This window comes from Maylandia zebra, linkage group LG7, assembly GCF_041146795.1.
Source record: "Maylandia zebra isolate NMK-2024a linkage group LG7, Mzebra_GT3a, whole genome shotgun sequence".
NCBI lineage: Eukaryota > Metazoa > Chordata > Actinopteri > Cichliformes > Cichlidae > Maylandia > Maylandia zebra.
Window position 1 is genome coordinate 12,524,778 of NC_135173.1, and position 20,085 is coordinate 12,544,862.

The window sequence follows — 20,085 nt, forward strand, 5'->3', positions numbered from 1 at the left end:
CTTATTCCACTGTCACATCTTCATCATCAAATTAATGTCAAACTACAACATATTTTTGCCTCTGAGAGGGTAAACCTTTGTGAAGCACACCAGGGAGGATCCAACAAGTCTCTTTTCATTTACCTCAAAATGGGGAAGGCAGAATGATACGGGGCCATAAGCCTTAATACAACAATCTTATTTCATGGAGGATACTGCCCTCTTGCCCCTTTTGTGCCTCTGAAGTTGATTTGAAGTCATGGTTTGTCCTTTTGATATGATGTTGGGTCAGACCAATTTGCCACCTGGTGGGGTAGGGGAAGAAGGGAGGTACATTTTTTAATTGTCAGGTCACTTGGTGCAGGGACAGAAGATCCTTTGGGCACATTGTCTGTCTTTGTGTGAAGGACCAGCCATCTGAAATCCCCCACCTCATTATGAGAGAGGGGAAAGATTAATTGACCAGTTCACTGACTGGCAGCCTCAAGACAAGATCAACTTAGCAAGGGAACTCAGCAATTAACATTGGACTACAGCACCTTTTCTTATACCAAGAGTAATCCTTTTATCATTAGTCTTTATAGTTCTATGAGGAAGATCAAGGCTAAGTTGCCCTTTGTCAAAGGTACAAAAAAAGCTCTAGACTTTGACAGCATCACTTAATTTTAGTGATAGCACGGATACCTCGGCTGCTAAAAAGACTTTAAGTGAGGTTGCAATAAACATGCTTTTTTAGTTGATAAATTAACAAAATATTAACAAAAATAAATGATATTTATAAAATATTACATCATGATATGCCAATCCCATTACTAATATATTAACTGCATGTAACAACTTTATGGGACAATTCTCTTCAGGTTAACTTCTCCTGTTGAGCGTTGTGGCATTCTGACATAGATTAAGCTTAAAATATTTTTATATATTATTATAAATTAATATATCCAAATATTAAATGAATCGTTCCCTAACAAAAAGCTTTCCAAGAAGATCTTCAATTAAGTTAATTTGATTTTCACAAATATATTTTATATACTAGCAAACCCAAAAGGAGACAATGACTATCCATCAGTTTTGAGGATGAATAGGTCCAGACAACAGAGGTGTCAGTGATGTGTTGCCAACACCTGCTGGTTCCCATGACGTTTGCATCACTAATAACAATACTGATTTTGACAGAAAACATAAAATGCATACCTGTATACATGCAATCTCTAACACACAAACACACTCTCTCTCTCTCTCTCTTTGCTTTTCGTGTGAACGCGAATGCTTCAGGGGGGAACAGAGTGCTGAAAAGATGTCATCATCACTCTCTTCAGGAGGCCATTATAGAAAGGAAGCTAATATACTGTGCAGATATTCCGGCATCTTTTTTACCAAGGGCTGCATATCCCTTGTGGGTGATCGGTAACATTGGTTGACATTTCCCTGGCTCCAATTAACCTTCAATTTGACTCTCAGTTTTGCCTGTCCTCTTTTATTGTCTTCTTGAAAAAGTGGAAAAGGGATGGCAGGGTTGGAAACAAAAATACCTTTTCCTGATGTTGACCATTTCCTTTTTTGCTCTAATTGTTTTCTTTCCCCGTGGATTCCCACAAAAAATAGAACAAGGATGTGTTTCATCAGTAGGTCATGGCATTATCCACAAAAGGTTAATACAGTGCTGCTCTGTATTGTATTGTATAAAATACCTTCAAATGGAAGACAAGTGAAAGTATGTTTTGTTTGTAATACAGGCAGATACTTAAAACACTGTGTAGTAATATTATATTCATTGTGATTTTCTTTCCCTGAAAATCAATTTGTGTTTATTTTTAGTCAGGTATTGTTTTAATATATCAGTAAGAATTTGTCTTTATCTTAAGCTATATTAGTTGTGGTACTGCAGTCAGTGATTGTTTGGCTTGCAGAGATTACAAAAATGCAATTTGTACTACAGCATCCCTCCAACATGTTGCTTCTTTTGCTTTTTACCGTGGTTCATCTAGCGGTCACTGACTGCCAGCGTTGCACATGTAAAAACAATCTGACAATTTACAAGTCACTTCATCTTCTACATTTATTCTCAGTGCATGGAATTCCAGAGCATCCCCTCTTGTACTATAACAAACAAAACATAACTGTGAATCAAACCAATTTTTCTGACAACTGCTCATTAGCTAACTTGGCATTTGGTTCATTAGGTTAATATAAGACAGAAGTCACTACATTTGGAAAAATGCACTCACTGAACAAATTGTATACACCTTGCTAGTACTGTGCTGGATCTTCTTTTGCTTTCAGAACTGCCTTAATTCTTTATAGCATAGATTCAATAAGGTATGTTTAAGTTTGAGGTGATTTGACCTTTTTGCATTATGCAGCTAGAAGAAAGCCATCTAAAGATGGGTACACCGGGGTCATAAAGGATGGACATGGTCAGCAAAAATACCAGGCTGTGGCATTTAAACAATGCTCAACTGATACCAGAGTTAGCAAAAGTACAGACATTCTGTACTTAAGTAGAAATACAAATACTACTATTAAAAAATACTTTATTAAAAGTTGAAGTACTGATTCAACTTCTTTTCTCAATAAAAAGTAAAAAAGTACAGGCTCTGAAATGTACTCAAGTAAAAAGTAGCTCTTTGGAGGATTCTTCTATTTTTTTGCAATGCTAACTGAACCATGTACTTTATTAACATAATGATAAAATAATATTAGTATAGGTGACTTTGCCTTTAATCAGGAAAATGAGTACAGTCGGGGCTTAAAGTGGACTCAGCAGGTGGGGGAACCCTAAAATTAGTTGTAATGGCTCAGTGTGGCAAAAAGAATCATAACAATACAATAGGGCGACCGTGGCTCAAGGGGTTGGGAAGCGCATCTGTAACCGGAAGGTCACCGGTTCGATCCCCGGGCTCTCTGTCCTGGTCGTTGTGTCCCTGGGCAAGACACTTTACCCTACGTGCCTACTGGTGTTGGCCAGAGGAGCCAATGGCGCGATATGGCAGCCTCGCTTCTGTCAGTCTGCCCCAGGGCAGCTGTGGCTACAACTGTAGCTTGCCTCCAGTAGTGTGTGAGAGTGAATGAATAGTGGTATTGTAAAGCGCTTTGGGTGCCTTGAAAAGCGCTATATAAATCCAATCCATTATTATTAATAATATTTACTGAGAGCTGTAGTAGATTTTCTTAGTGTACAGGGTGTGATCAGCTGACCTGCTGCTCTTTGTGGATGTAGACAACTGAATTCAACCAGATGTCAGCAGATGTTTCATGAGTTGTACTGCCTGATTTCCATCCTCTACACTGACAGTACACTGTTTGTGCTGTCTTTTTTCTAGATGGTATAAAGTTGATATAAGGGTGGAATTCAGTGAATTAATCTAAGCATCATCAGCCAAAATTCATATGAATCTGTGTTGCACTTGATGTAACCTTACTCTGACCATGAAACCATAGCCACCGCCCACCAGTCACACACTGTTCAGTACTTTAAATCCATCACAATAGAGCAAACTGTTTATCCTGCACTAACCTGCAGAGGATGTTCATGCATTTCATGCAGGATTTTCATTACTACCTCAGTTTGATTTGTAGCATGTTTCACAATATGAAAAAACATAATGTCACATGTACAGACCCAATATCTAACTTAAAAACATGAGGACTTGATCTAAGCTTTAACTAAACAGTCTTTACCTTTAAATCTAACCTCTCTTCTTGCTCTCCTGTCCTGTCCTGGCTTTCTTATCTTTCTCCATCTCTGAGTGAAGTTAGCTCTTTCTTTTCTCTCCTTTTGAAATACAGCAGCTGGACCTTTGGCTAGCAACACAGTGCAAGAAACTGAACACAAACAGCTTGTGTGTTTGCTGATGTTTGTTTGGGGTTTTTTTGTTTGTTTTTTTCGCCTGTCCCGTTTGGTCCTTTTGCCATCAGAATTATTGTCTGAAGACCAAGAAAGATGCTGATGTTTGTTAAGCTAATAGAAACGCTGCATTTGAAATGACCTGACACTTAAAAAAAAAAAGTCACTCCCTTTATGCTCCCCACACCGCTTTTGTAGCACTAGCTAGGTGCTGAAGTACCCGCAACTTACGGACACCCGCAGTGGTTCCAGTGTTCTAGCAAAAACAACCCTTTTAACCCCTGACTTTGGCACGCATCATCTCTTTATAAGCGACATCTTCTGGTGATCAATACACGAACAGGACTGCCATTCACGCGCTTCTGTTTAAGCTCAAATCGGCTTGGTGTTTGAAGGCTGGCGGTGACGAAATAATAACTCCACCCAAATGCGTTAGGGCAAAAGTAACAAGCCTGTTTTGAAAATGTGAGGAGTAGAAAGTACAGATGCTTGTTTTAAAAAAGAAGGGAGTAAAAGTAAAAAGCAGTCAGAAAAATAACTACTCACATAAAGTACAGATACCTGAAAATTCTACTTAAGTACAGAAACAACTGATTTTAAGGAGCTCAAAGTGTGTGGAGAAAATATTCCCCACACCATCAGCAGACTGAACCGTTGGCACCAGTCAGGATGCATTCATGTTTGCACCAAATTCTGTACCATTCAAATGCTGTAACAGAAATCAAGACTCATCAGACCAGGAAATCTTTTTCCAATCTTCTATTGCCTGATTTTAGTGAGCCTGTGTGAATTGTAGCCTCAGTTTTTTTTGTTCTTAGCTGACATGAGTGACATCTGGTGTTGTCTGCTGCTGCTGTAGCCCATCTGCCAGTGACTTTTTGAGTTCTCATGCCTTCCTATCAGCTTAAAGCTGATATAAACCCTAGAGATGGCTGTGCAAGAAAATCCCAGTAGATCATCAGTTTCTGAAATACTTCGACCAGTTGGTATGCCACCGAGAACCATGTCACATTCAAAGTCCCTTAAATCACCTTTCTACTTTCAGATGCTTGGCTTCAGTAAGTCATCTTGACTGTGTCTACATACCTTCACTTTACCCTCTCTGGTAAATCAAGTTATTTTGCATATTTGTTTGCAACAGTTGCATGTTTCAGTAGAAAACTTATATTTGCACCAGAATGCTAATAATCGCATTGCAGGAGGAAGCCATAATTTAAAATGCAATGTTGATATCTTGTCCCGCACCTTTTAATGAATTGCACACTTGTCCATTCCCATTTAAAGCATTTAATTACACTGTGTGTCATTTATAGTTTGCTGTCACTAGTGATCTATAGATTACAGTAAATAAGACTATGCATACACATTCATTCAAGTTATAGTGTTAATGTGATACTGGTGTATAACACCAGCTGTTCACTATTCTTTAGAAATCTACTACTTTCCAAAAACATTTTGGCTGAAAAGACCGCGCATTAACACAAGGTTACCAAAGCTTGTGACCTTGTTAAACTGAAGTACAAGCTAGAAACACAGATGGCATCATGATCCAGTACAATGCCCCAAATGTCCTAGCCCTGGTACGCAACTAGGGCGAGGTTATACAGAGCCTCAAATCTCATAGGACTGGAGTGTTAGCTCAACGTCAATCACAGTAATGATATCTGACACAGTGGTGAGGGTGGTGACAGGGCAAGGTTATGTGTCACTGTACGCTCATGGCCTGCATGAAGACCAGGACTGCCAGAGCTATGTCTCATGTGAGGGGTCACCCTTAGGGTCCAGAATCCAAATTAATATACCCCACACACAGTTCCACTGCACCTCTGAGCAAACCACTCCCCAGTCCCCTGGATGAAGGCCTTTGTTGACTTGAATAGTACCCAGAGAGCACATCAGCACTGACATTATATTATAATATGCAAGGATGCTTGTTCTGTCTTTCTCATTATGCAGATGGTATTAATATTTATTTACTTATTATGAATGACCCCCATCCTGGTTTTTAGAGAATAATCAAATGTATATACACACAGTACTACCAAAATCATTTTTTAAGTTAATTCACCAGTATTCACAATCTCTTTAATTCAAATTCAAATTTTAATGCTAAAATATAATTATTTCTGTTATCTATGTGAATGATTTTGTTCTTCTTAAATTGAACACATACCAAATGCCCCAACTCTGGTACACTGTGGGTTATACAAACATTTAATCAGTTACTGGTAAATAACGGGTTAATTTAACAATAAATTGCAAAGCTGATTAGTGAATATTAAGAGTTTAATAGTAATATTAAACATATTCAGATTAAAAATATATTAAAATGCAGAAAATACATCAAAGCTTCCATGTAAGAACCTTAAAAAAGGTAATTTTCACTTGATAGTTGAGTTACATACTCCAAAGATAATTGCAAAGGCTTTAACAACAGCACCCAAGGACTGTGCAAAAACTTTGATGTGGTGCCGTAGGGCGCTACATTGGAAAATAAAAAGCTCTGTAAAGCTCTTTCCATGCCTTCAATATGATACATTATACTCGATATGGTTTTATGAAAAAAGAAATTCAAGGTCATTGTTTACTTTGGGTTCTAACAGTCAATGTCAAATGCTTAGCCAACCTAGGTATTTATGTCTACCAAGACCTAGTATATTCTTGTAAAGTTTGAAGAAATTTTAAAGTTTTAAATGATTTCCACATTTGGTGTGACCTTGACCTGATTTTCATCAAAATTAAATCAGCTCGAGCTGTTATTGGTATCGACCATCAGGCAAAAATTTTAAATTATATCTTAAAAACTGTAGACACTAGACCCAATAACAAACAGACAGATAAAACCTGATTATATACTCCCTCTCTCCGGTTGAAGAATAATTACTAAATACTACTAAGCTGAATCAAAAAATTATTTGAACCCATCATGAAATAAACCTTACTCAGTCCACAGTCTTAGTAGTCCCCATATACAAATAACCCAGCATTATTGTGTTCTCTCAAAGCATAGATAACATCAATTTTCATAACAGCTGTACCTCCCTTGACAACTCAACATTTAGTCGTTCCAGGACTCTGAGAACTTATGTGCAGCCTCTCCTAACTATTACAGCACACCACCACTCTTGCAGTAGCATGAGATCTAAGCACGCAGCGATGATGTTTTGGTTTGAATGTTCCTCTACTGGTGATGGATTGTTGAATTACGCCCCTCAGTGTTGTGAATCACGTTCACCTGGGCAGCTGACGTTTAATCAATAAACATCTGAACTGCTGCCATGACCCCGAGTCATAACGATTCAGTTTGGTTTCCCCACGCCGACTACTGCAGAACCCCCACGGATTCCTAAGACAAAGCTGCAGTTACCTGTGGTTCATCTCAACATCCATCCAGCAGATGAAGCCAAAACTCTCACGCTCTATTTTTTGCAAGACAAATAATCAAGTGTCTTTCACAGTATACAGCAATCAGGTATAATCGGGCCTGTGTCAACACTTCAATAAAAATGAACAGAACTACTGTTGCCCTTGTTGATTGCAAACTAAATGTGCGCATACACTGAACTAGTTTTATTTTACCCGAACAACTTTCTGATCGTTTCTATAAAGATAATTTGGGTGTAAGTGAACAAAAGTTTAGGAACAATGTTACCAAAAAAAGAAAAGAAAGAAAAAGTTGGCAGATGTGGGTCAAAGAAAAGTGAATGAAACCAGTGTTGGGCATATAAATACTGCAACATCATATGTGATCATATCTTTGTTTTTGTGTGGTTTTGTGAGTAAAGGTTCAAACCTTTGGCTTTAGAAGTATATGTGAAGGTATCACAAATTAATCACACAATAAAAATTGAAACTTTGAACACAGGATAGTGAAACATGCAGTAATGTGGCCATACACCCGTGAGTTCACAGATGTGGCGTACATGAATCTTTCACCTCAATGAATATTTAATCCTCATTCTGAATCATTTAAGGCAAACCCCTTCTGGTATTCTGTGGGCAACGTGGTTTTATCTCTGTCCCTCTCCCACCTCTCTTTCACTTGTTTTGCGTTTCTTCTCTCTATCTCTATCTCTCCCTATCTCTCTGTCATCTGGACAAGCTGTTCAGTGGCCCTGAAATACTGCAAATCATGCCGCTCTGTTGATCACCATTCAGTGTTACACCTTGAGTCTGAATGCAATGTAAATGATATGATGATTCCCTCTAAGGCAACGTTAACTTTACTTTCTTTCAGCTTCTTTAAGTGAAAGGTGACTTTATGAGACAATGAAGTCAACAGTAAGCTTCACTTCAATAATGCAGAGGTTGTGCTGGCTGAACATACAACAAAAACAAGTTAATCAGAGAACATGATATCAATTACTGCAGAATGATTTTCTTTAATTAAGAGACAGGTTTATATTGTCACTACAAAATCAGACTGGCATTTGAGGTTACTTTGGTGTCTTGTTAAAGGAGTCAGCTGGAGGTCATTTGTGGTTTCGGGCTGAATGAGTATGCACAAGTGGAAAGCAACACTACAATAGCAATAGCAGGTCTGCTATTGTGGTATGGCAGAACATGGGTCATGTCTTCATCTGTAAGAAGTATTTAAAACTGATAATTCACCCGTGTGGCTTGGGAAGAATTAAGAGTTTGGACAGCCACCCAATAGCCATAGTTAACGGTAAGCTATATACAGTAGTTAGTTAGCGACGCAGTGCTACTTTACTCACTTAACTGTGCACTCTGTAGCACTTGTCAAATATCAAATGCTTCTTTAATGTCAATGAACAACTTGCAGTGTAACTTAAAATTGATTACTGTAGTTTGATTTCCAATGTGAAGGACACACGTTATGGCAGATATGCCTGACACGTTCCAGTGACCTGAAAGTACCACTGCACTGAAAATTGTTTATCTAAATGTACCGTATTTTTTGGATTATAAGGAGCACTGTCGATTTTAAGTGCACCTTATAGTGCAGAAAATATGGTAAAGCAAGTGGGAAGTTTGTTAAAAATTACTTCAAAAGTCACAATTTTGTTACTAGATGTCTGGGAAAGGAGCTGACACTGACACATGCTACTCTGAAGGGATTCATATGAAAGCATACAATAAAAACAAAGTAGAGACTAGCTATTCCAAAGAACACTCAAATAAGCACTACACTTTGCTGCAGAGGTCAGTTTAGAAATTACAGATTGCTTCTATTCGCGGACAATCAATCACAGTTAAGTGTGCTTATTTTCTCAGATATGTGACTCTTAGTCACATATCCGATCATTTTTTGCTACCTGAATTCAACTTCCTGTCCAAGTTAATGCATGCATTTTAAACACAGTCTGTTGCTGGGTCAACTGTAAAATGTGTCAGTGGATGAGTAGTTAAAGATTTCTTTGTTTTACTACAGCACCAAATCTTTGTCATATACACTTAGGTCCACTAATATTTGGACATAGAGAGCTTTTTTCTAACTTTGATTCTGTAAATCACCACAATTAATTTTAAATGAAAAGCCTCAGATGCCATTGAAGTGCAGACTTTCAGCTTTAATTCAGTGGACTGAACAAAAAGATTGGATAAAAATTGGGTAATCTTGAACTCATGGACATCACCAGATGCTGGGTTTCCTCCTTTTTAATGCTCTGCCAGGCCTTTACTGCAGCGGCTTTTAGTTGCTGTTTGTTTGTGAGCCTTTCTGTCTTAAGTTTAGTCTTCAAAAAGTGAAATGCATGCTCAGTTGGGTTAAGATCAGGTGACTGACCATTCAAGAATATTGCACTTCTTTCTTTCTTTAAGAAACAACTGGGTTACTTTGACAGTATGTTTGGGTCATTGTCCATCTGTATTATGAACCATTATGAAACAATGTAATTAACTCTAAACACCTCAGAATTAATTAAGCTGCTTCTGTCCTGTATCACATCATCAATAAACACTTGTGTCTCAGTGCCACTGGCAGCTATGCACACCCAAGCCATCACATGATGTAGGAGGCTTTGGATCATGTACTGTTTCACATCTTCTCCATACTTTTTTCTTGTGATCATTCTGGTAGAGGTTGGTTGTGGTTTAATCTGTCCAAAGAATGTTTTTCCAGAACTGATTTTTTTAGATGTTATTCTTTAGAAAACTCCAATCAAACCCTTCTATTTCTAAGGCTTATAAGTAGCTTGCACCTTGCAGTGAACCCTCGTATCTACTTCCATGCAGTTGTCTCTTTATGGTAGACTTGGATATCGATATGCCTTCCTGCTGGAGAGTGTTGTTAACTTGGTTGGCTGTTGTGAAGGGGTTTCACTTCACCATGGAAATGATTCTGGGATCATCCACCATTGTTGTCTTTTGGGACGTCCGGGTCTTTTTTTGTGTTGGTGAGTTCACCAGTGCTTTCTTTCTTTCTCAGGATGTACAAAACTGTATATTTTGCCACTAATGTAGCAATTTCTCAGATGTTTTTTTTTCTGATTTCGCAACTTAAAGACGGTTTCTTTCACTTGCAAGTGAAAGCTTACTGTGATCAAGTGAGAGCTCCTTTGATCACATGTTATAGGCTATATATATGTTATAGGTTATACGTGCACCTGTTTAACTGTTCATTAATGCAAAATCTAATCAGACAATCACATGAAGGGTTGATTGAAGTGACATTGAATGTGAAATGGTTGTTTGTACCAGGGAGGCTGAAAACATGAACGCATGGATCCATCCACCATTGCATGAATGATTCAGGTTGCTGGTTGTAGTGTAATGTTGTGGGGGATATTCTCTTGGCACAATTTGGGACCTTCATTAGTATCATTTGAATTTCATTTAAATGCTACAGCCTACTTGAGTATTGTTGCTTACCATGTTCATCCCTCTATGACCACAGTGTACCCATCTTCTGATGGCTGCTTCCAGTAGGATAATACACGGTGTCACAAAGTTCAAATCTTCTCAAACTGATTTCTTGAACATAAGAATGACTTCATTGTTCTCAAATGACCTCCACAGTCACCAGATCTCAATCCTGCAAAGCACCTTTGGGATGTGGTGGAATGGGAGAAATGAGAGATTCACATCATGGGTGTGTGGCAAATCTGCAACAACTCTATAATGTAACAGAGTCAACAAAAATCTAGCGAAAATAAAAATATCACAAATAATATCAGCTGACTCCATATGGACCTAAAATGGCAAATAAAAGACAGGGATAATAAATACAAATCTATTTGTCTGGGAAATCTTCAAATGGTAAATGGCCTGTATTTATATAGCGCTTTACTAGTCCCTAAGGACCCCAAAGCGCTTTACATATCCAGTCATCCACCCATTCACACACTGGTGATGGCAAGCTACATTGTAGCCACAGCCACCCTGGGGCGCACTGACAGAGGCGAGGCTGCCGGACACTGGCGCCACCGGGCCCTCTGACCACCACCAGTAGGCAATGGGTGAAGTGTCTTGCCCAAGGACACAACGACAGAGACTGTCCAAGCCGGGGCTCAAACCGGCAACCTTCCGATTACAAGGCGAACTCCCAACTCTTGAGCCACGATCGCCCCTCTTCAAGTAGTGCATGTTTTTAATGTGTTGTTTTTATATTGCTTAAGCTAACTCTTTTTGGCTAAAGTCCCCCGTGTGTTAAATTAATACCTTTTAAGTTATGTTTCAGTCTTTCAACATGGAGAATGAGTTTGATCATCATTCAAGTTTGCTACTTAAGTGACATTATAGGGCTTTGGACAAGAACTGTGAAAACTGGTGCCAATGGTCAGTTAATAGTTAGCTTAGCATGTATCTTCTATGTACCAGCAGCTCTTGAGCTGACCCATGCCAATGTGCTGTAACCTACAAAGTGTTTGTCTGATTCACAAGACTAATGAGAGTAAACCAGATAATGGCATTTCAGGTCTCAAATATATTTCATACAAACAGTACAGTTTTGGACTTATGCTTAGTGCCGTTTCGTTTCACTATCTTTGTGTTAGCATGCTGATTGTAGCGGGCTGTTTCTGTCCTGGATGTAGTTTTCACTTCAATCACACTCTTGTCCTTTTGTGCAATAAACATAAAAGTAATTTCCTGATTTCCACTCCTTAAAGACAATTTCACCATTTTTCTCCTCCTGCGCACAAACTGAAATCAGTTGATTGTAAAACAAGTGTGCAGAAAGAAAAAAGCATGTTTGGGGTTGTTGTTAATAACACATTACATTACTGCACTACTGAAAAATGTAATGTGATTACAGTAAGATGCTGGGGGTTTTTTTGTTTGTTTGTTTGTTTGTTTTGTTTTGTTTTTTACCAAATAGTGATTAAAGCATATTGTGTGACAAAAGCAGGCTTCCATAATAATGTTAATTATTATTTTCTATGTCTGACAAATAGTTATATTAACCACAGATGCACCAGAATGAGCTGTATTATTTTGAAATTGATTTCAGCTGGATATAGCTAGATTAAATACATTTTTAAAGACATTTTATTAATCAGTTATTTCCATGTTTTTACTCAGTCTATGTCTTTGAGAAGACGGGAGGAGCTTCTCAGCTATGAGAAGTTGAGACATCAGAAGACATCAGTGACTAACTAATAACAGGAAAGGATTCAAATAATGCCAGAAAACACTTGGTATCGCCTAACAGACGAACTTAAATGGCAAGTTCTGAAAGACCAATAGCCCCATCTAGTGGTAAAATGAGATACCACCACTACGGTGAGTGTTTTTTTTTTTTTAATAAACTCCGGTCCTTTGCCTTAGGACAGAGGGACTAATATTAAGGTTATGACAGACTCTCAGCTCAAGACTGTGTGCTGCTTGATACTGTGCTCACCATCCCATTTTTTTCACCAGCAAAATTACAGCAGGCAAATAACTTGAGTCTCAGCGACTTGGATGAGCTGTAATGATTATTTTCCACCAACAGATGTCAGAATCATAGAAAATGATCATTTTAAGCAGAAAATAATAAAGGGCTGTCTTTTTTTATATACATTATACCTCATTTTATGTTTATGAACAGTTTCTTGTCTTGCATCTTGCTTTCTTGCATTTTGTAATTAATACTTTTGGTCATTAATTCTGCTATCTTAATATTCAGCAGCAGTCCCCTAACTGTAAAACAGATTCTTCAGCTTTTAAGTTCATGTTGATTTTGTTTACACCCCAAAATAGGTATAGAAACACAACAAATACAATATTTGTGAGTTGTTTTATGGACTGAAGCAACATTATAAGTAAAAACACTTCACAGCATGTCTCTTTACTAATGAATCCACCTTGACATTTGCCATTTGTACTAGTTTGCATTCACTCCGATGTTATTGTTGCACAGGTACAGATTTAGGACCAAAAATAGTACAGCAATTGGAATCAGAATTTATACAGTGCAGTGAAAAAATATTTAATCCCCTTCCTGATTTTTTGAATTACTTTGCATATTTGTCATACTTAAATATTACATATCATCAAACAAATTCAAAGCCATTTCTAAGGCATTGTGACTCTAGTGTACGATTATTCACAAATGGAGACTTGCCACTCCTGGGAAGGAGTGGCCAGCATACCAAAATTACTCAAAGAACACATCAATGACTCATCCAGGAGGTCACAAAAGAACCCGGAAACCAAACCAAAAAGAATGCAGAGCTTCATGTTACATTTGCCAAACAACATCTTCATGATCCCCAAGACGCTTGTGAAAATATTCTCCAGACTGATGAGAAAAAAGTGAAACTTTTTGGAAGTTTGAGTGCTGTTATATCTCGAATAAAACTAAGACAGTGTTTCATTAAGGAACATCATACAGTCAAACATGGTGGTGGTAGTGTGATGGTCTGGGGCTGCTCTGCTGCTTTGGGACCTTGACAACTTGTGTAATTGATGAACTATGAATTCTGCTTTATGCCAAAAAGTCTTGGAGAAAGACCAACCATCACTTTGTGTTCTGAATCTCAAATTCAGGTTATGCAGCAGGACAACACCTCAGCAAGTTCACATCTGAATGGCTCAAAAAAAGACAAAATGAAGGTTTTGGGGTGATCTGCCCAGACTTAAATCTGATTGAGATGCTCTGGTTTATGCTAGAAAACCCTCCAGTGTGGTTGAATTAAAATAATTCTACAAAGAAGAGTGGGGCAAAAGTGATGTGAAAAACATGTTAATGTTTATCACAAACATTTGATTGTACTTGTTGCTGCTAAGGGTGGCACAACTGGTTATTGGGTTTCATAACACTCATGATACACTTATGAAAATAGTATCTCTATAATCTCATTCCTGTATATCACTCTAATCTGCTGCATATCCTCCTCACCACTCGTCATACTCTGAGATCCTCCTCCTCTGTTTGCGTGACCACTACGAACTTTAGAGTAACAAGCAAAAAGACTGAAAATTAAATGAAATTTAATTGAACTGACAACAAATTTTAAAACCCAATTAAAAAAAACTTTAATAACTCTTTATAAAACTTTGGTCTATCATCTTTAACCGATTGTAACCGATGTGTTTAGCCTGAAACATCGCGGGTGGCGCTATTGCATGCTCGTATAATACCAACACGTTTTAGAGTGCAACGAAGAAGAAAAGCCAACCAGACTGGTCTGGGAATTAGTGACCCATGCATTTTGGATAAGGTAATTGGAAAGAAACAAGGTACTCTGGGCGTTTGAAGTCAGTAAAAGTGTTTTCCTTTGGTCTTTATTCTCCAACGAATGACCCTGTTGTACTTATAATAGAAGTAAACCGAGTCGCTTGCTTGGTTTTTGTCGCGATGAGGATAGTTTGTGAACCGAAGTCGAACTCCTTAAGCTAACCTGCTAGCATTAGCTCCTTTTAGCTCAAGTTACTGCTGCATTCAAGTGCGCACAGTAAGCTCCGTTCTTAGGAAACATGTTCTGTTAGTACTGTATATGGTAAGAGTTTTTGCCCTGGTGGGGGTTACAATTTCCATCACAAAGTGTATTTAAATTGCCCAAGTTATGATGTCGAAAAGTTGGTAGATTAAATAAATGTTGCGTTTAATGTAATAGAATTTCTCCTAATCTAAAATAAAGACACTGAAAAGGAAAACAAACTTAACATTTTCAGCTTGTAAATGAAAACAAAAGAGCATGCCATAGTTTTAGTGTTTCTCGGGAACTGGATCATCAAGCATCTACGCAGTGATAATTCTGTCTTTTTATAAGCTTTTTGGTGCAGCACTCCACAGTCTCAGTTTCTCATATGACCCACTGGGAAGATTGCCCACCTCTCTTATGCCATAATAACTAGAGCCTGGTGGATGGGTTTTGCTTGTTAAGTAATGAGGTATCATTTATGCTTCAGGTTCAGGAGTATACTGTATTTATTGAGGCTGCTGTCTTTTTAAGAACAGGCAGGCTGCAGTGCTTTGTGTCTTGTTTTATTTAGTAGAAACAAGCCCCCACTTACCCCAAATAACCAGTGGTGATTGTCAGCCACTCTGCCTTTTTATTAGCACTATTCACATTCAGTACGTCTGTTAATTTTTAAAACCTCATGATGCAACTGTAGCCCATGGACTTGCTAAGTCACTCTCGGCTGGCTTAAGATTTCAATGTGGAGATTAAGCTCAGCATCAGTACATATTCACACACAACTGAATACTGTAGACTAACCTTGTGTTGTGGGTGGATCATCTCAGATACTGTCTTGGCTGAAGCTTGGTTCAATTTCGTTGACTTCTTCCTGCTGTATGATTGCCTTGTAGATAGCAAAACTGTATATATTTTTTTTTGTTTGTTCATTTTTTAGAACACCTCCAGTCAGAACATGGTTAATCATCTTTAAATAGAAACTAGCCAACCTTGTTAATTCTCTTTTGATTACCATCCAATGTTATTGTAAAACATGGTAGAAAAGCACATTGATCATTTTAGTGGAGTGAAGATTTTGGGCCGTTTATAACACTAACATAACCCAACTGTGTCTACATTGCACCTTTAATTATGAATGACAAAACATAAATTTGTACAGAACTTACTTAAACATAGAACATATGTTCCATGTAACTTTATCTACTGTGCAAGTATGACTGTGCATGTGTAAATATTTGCTATGTGCTTACATTTACAGGTTGGTGTTTAATTATGTGGCGGGGGGAGAATGGTCCGCGGGCTTTCCAGGCCCCGGTGGATGTTCACGCCAGTGCAGATGGCCAGGTCTATATGTTCAGGAGGAAAACAAATGAATGTGCTGCATCTTCAGACGATGAGGAACTCGGTGTCATGGAGTTGAGACCACGGGATTTCCAGGACCAGGAGGACAGACTGAAAAATGTCCCGCTGCTGGTGCGGGAAGTGTTAGCCGATGATAATCTCAGCAAGCTTGCACTGCAATATGGCTGCAAGGTAAAAGCTTTTTCATAGCTGCAGACATTTTTGTTAAATTATTTTTCTTCATGTGCTTATATTGATGTACGTTTGTCACTTTTTCAACAGGTAGCCGATATAAAACGGGTGAACAACCTAATGCAGGAACAAGATCTATTTGCACTGAAATTCATCAAAATACCAGTTCAGCAACACAGCTTCTTAACTGAAACTTTCTCAAATCCGAGTGATCCTCAAGAAGAAATGCCCAATGCTTCTCAAACACCAGTGGAGCCTCAGAACAAAGCCAGAGCCCAGCCTCATATACAAGAGGCCACAGATTTTCTCATGGAGGTGGATAATGATATAAACAAACTAATTCAAACCACAACTGATCGAGATGAGGAATTTCTGGATAACTCGCAAAAACAACAGCATTTTGGGTTGAAAGGACAGCGTCGGACCAGTTATGGTGCTGACTGGGGAATCAACTGGTGGAACGCTGTAGTTGCCATGCTCCTGATAGGCATCGTCCTTCCATTATTTTACATAATTTATAAAACAAAAGGTGCTCTACAGCCAAAAAACACATCAGTTATGCCTCAAGGATAAGCCTCAGTACAGTAAGGCATAAGGATCTTCACGAATCAGGATCGGAAGGCTTTGATCTTTGGAAAACCTGAAACGTAATTAATACTATTCTCTTCTTGGGCTTGGTAGTAGACCACGATCACAATGATGCAAAATCTTTCAAGATTTTAACTCAGTGGAGCCTCTACCTTCAAGTGAAATGTCTGAATACTGTTCTAATTATTGTCACATTTTAGGACACCAACAATTTGTAAATTTTTTGTAAAATACACTTTCATGGAAAATCACTTTTACTGAAAAACAGTCAGCTGATGTCCCAGATCCTCAGGTGCTTCACTTAATTTGGAGCATTATTGCATGTGCATTGTGAAAATAATCACTCTACAGCCTGAACATCAATAGCAACCACACAGAGTATTTCTCTAGGAGAAAAATGTTTATCACAGTCTGCCTTTACACCACTGTATGAATGGATGAATGGTTTCAGCTCTGACATGTGAAATTAATGCTCAAGTGCCTTGAACTTGTATTTTTTTCCTAATGTCCTGCTATGGGGCGACTTCTCTAGTCATGAAAGAAAATCATAATGGTAAAAAGATTATGAGAAAATTACTGCTCACATGATTTATTACCTCAGCGTATGGACACTTTTCCCAAGAGTTTATGGTCTATCACTAATTGCAAGTGTAAAACAATAATGAAAAAAGTATGATTTAGTTAACAGGTAGTGTCCTTGTTTAGTTTTTTGAGAGAGACATTCTTGTGGCGTTCCATATGTGAGCTGCCAACAGGGAACGTGACTCTGCAACAACACTCAACATGGTCGAAGAGATTTTCTCTCGTCTCTTACTTTTACTTTACACCTCTTCTTTACTTTTGTAAGTGATCTGCTGAGCCTGAGCTCAGCATTATCTGAGTAGCTTCATCCAAATATGCTTTGGATTATCAGTTTGGCCATTCTCATATTGGTGATCTAATGTGCCAAATCGGTGTTTTGGATAGTAGCCTGCAAACCAACGGATGACGACATGGTAATAATGTAGAGTCCAAGACTGTCAGCGTCAAGATTTTATCATATTAGTATCATATCAGAGTATAACATTTATTTTAAACAAGGGTAAGCTATGTTATTACACATTGGGTTTAGCATCATGTGTGTTTGTTCTTGTCTAACTTTGTATCTGTGAATGTACCTCATGACTTTTTAGTACACAGTGCCAAATATGTGAATTTGTTTACAGTAATAATGGAGTGCAATATAGCTTATGTTGGTACTTCTTGTGAACTCTTGTGAACTTTAAAGATAATTAATTTTTAAACGTTCATTATTTTTAAAGAGTGCCTGAGTTCTCTGCCTGATTAAGTGCCTTAATGTCAAGTTTTTATTGTCTTTGCAGACGTCCACCAGGGAAGGCTGATGAATTTGCATGGCTTATGCACATTTTAGTGGCTGGATATTTTAATTTAATGAACTCAACAAACATGTTGAATATATTTGTTGGTGCATTTTTTTTAATTCAATGGAAAACTGACAGTGGTGCAAGACTCTGTATTTTGCATGTTCCAGTGTTTGAATACAAAGTTTTAAGTGTGATTGTCTATAAAGTATGCTCTTATGTGGTGGTGGTTTTTAATTCTTTTAATGCACTTGTCTTTGTATAATAAGATATACACACACACACACAGCTGTACATAGAGACAGAAAACAAAATGATAACAGACCTTTCCCATAAAAATGTGTTTTGATGTATTTAAATTAAAAATGTATTTATTTTTTTTTGCAGTACCACTGCATATCAAAAGATGGCAGCATTGGCAAGAATCAGAATACTTGATTAATCCCAGAGGATATTATGTGATCACAGCCAGTGACTGTACAGTCATTGGTCACAGCTGGTCTAAGTTTAAAAAAATATAACAAAATATCTCTAATATAAATTTAAGGTGCTGCTCTTATCACCTCAAGGATCTATGAAAGATCGGTCAGCTGTTTGGTATGTTTTTAAATTTTGAAATTGTGTATATAATGGATTTTCAGCTTTTGGCAAATGTCTTTATCACAAACCAGGTTGGCAGGATAAATACCTCACATTGGCTACATACAGTACATTATAGTGAAGCTGAGCCTGCTAAGAGTTTGTTCAGTGTGGACTCGGTTACTCTTTGTATCCACTAGAAATGTGACACTTTTGGTCTGTGAACAACTGCTGCTGTGTGACTTTAATGGGCATCAAAGTCAAAGCGATTTATTTATAAATCAACAAAGATTGCAAAAATAGATCAAACTGGCAAGCAGAAATTAAATTTAACTGAGCTCTATAACACAGCCAGCTGAATTTCAAAGCTCCAGAGTGTTATGTTTTCTCACTGCATACAGAAATAACAGCATGCAGTTAGATCAGCATAGCTAAAATATATGAGAAATGTGATGCTTGCCCCATGGATGCTCATTGGAGCTGGGAGAATTTGCATCCAAGTGCTGTAGCAATTTAAAAGCTTAATAATCTACAGGGTTTTGTTTAAATGTAAGATTATATCTGTTAAAGTAACTGGATACGCATGTTTAAATACTCTACTGTTAATGGTAACCCTGAAGCCTACATGCGATGGGAAGAATCGTCGTGATTTCCAAAGCTCAATAACAGAAGTTGGGGTTGAGCTGTGTTGCTGCTGAGGCTGCCTTTTATTATTCCCTGACCTGAGAGCCCCCCACCCCCATCTCATAACGACAGCTCATGAACCCTGCTCTGATCTAGCTCCAGGCCACAGAGCTCTGGCATCCTGCCACCTCCAGGCTCAGTCTTATCCTACTGCTGATACATCTTTTTGATATCACTAGTTTATTAAGTAGTTTTTTGTTGTTTTTTGCTTGGATATTTAAGGGGAAAAAAATAGAAAAACATACCAGGAGAAAACGTTAAAGCGAGTGGACTTCAGGTTTGTGAAGACCTTCTACCTTCCTCACAAACCTAAAGTCTAGTTGCCTTCTTTTTTTCAAGCACTTAAGTTTACCATAACCTGGATTATTGAGAACCTACACAGACATACCAGGAGTAAAGCAAAGACTTTGTGCATGGGTGTGCTGTGGAGGTGGTGTCCCAGAAAAGCTGGTTTGGAATCAAGCAGCAGGACTTTCTTAGAGGTGGGGGTTGAAATGGAGGGTTCCCCCCCCCCTCCTGAACAAAGCACAATCATCCAAACATTCAGAGAGGAGGGTAAATAGAGTGAGAAGATTCATGGCCAACCCGAAGCTCTGCAGCTTTAAGAAGTTTGCACACTTGAGCAGCTGGCAGCGGGCCACTTGGCCAACATAAACAGTCCTAATCCTTTTTCCAAGGAGCTTTCAGCACTCATCTCTCTGGC

General features: G+C 38.2%; 1 protein-coding gene across 4 annotated transcripts; it reads left to right on the plus strand.

The window, feature by feature from the left end:
- The first annotated feature begins 14,321 nt into the window (after positions 1–14,321).
- Positions 14,322–18,344, plus strand: lysmd4 (LysM, putative peptidoglycan-binding, domain containing 4). 4 transcript variants are annotated; one of them, XR_191238.2, is made up of 4 exons: positions 14,322–14,436; positions 15,896–16,170; positions 16,261–16,817; positions 18,120–18,344. XR_191238.2 is itself a non-coding variant. In XM_004553215.2 (3 exons), the coding sequence occupies exons 2-3, from the start codon at positions 15,910–15,912 to the stop codon at positions 16,741–16,743; spliced, it is 744 nt and encodes a 247-aa protein (XP_004553272.1). In that variant the 5' UTR covers positions 14,322–14,436; positions 15,896–15,909; the 3' UTR covers positions 16,744–18,344. The 4 variants fall into 4 exon arrangements, 3 of the variants coding, with proteins under 3 accessions (XP_004553272.1, XP_012775043.1, XP_004553273.1); XM_004553215.2 differs by having other exon boundaries at positions 16,261–18,344; XM_012919589.2 differs by having other exon boundaries at positions 14,389–14,455; positions 16,261–18,344.
- The last annotated feature ends 1,741 nt before the right edge of the window (positions 18,345–20,085 follow it).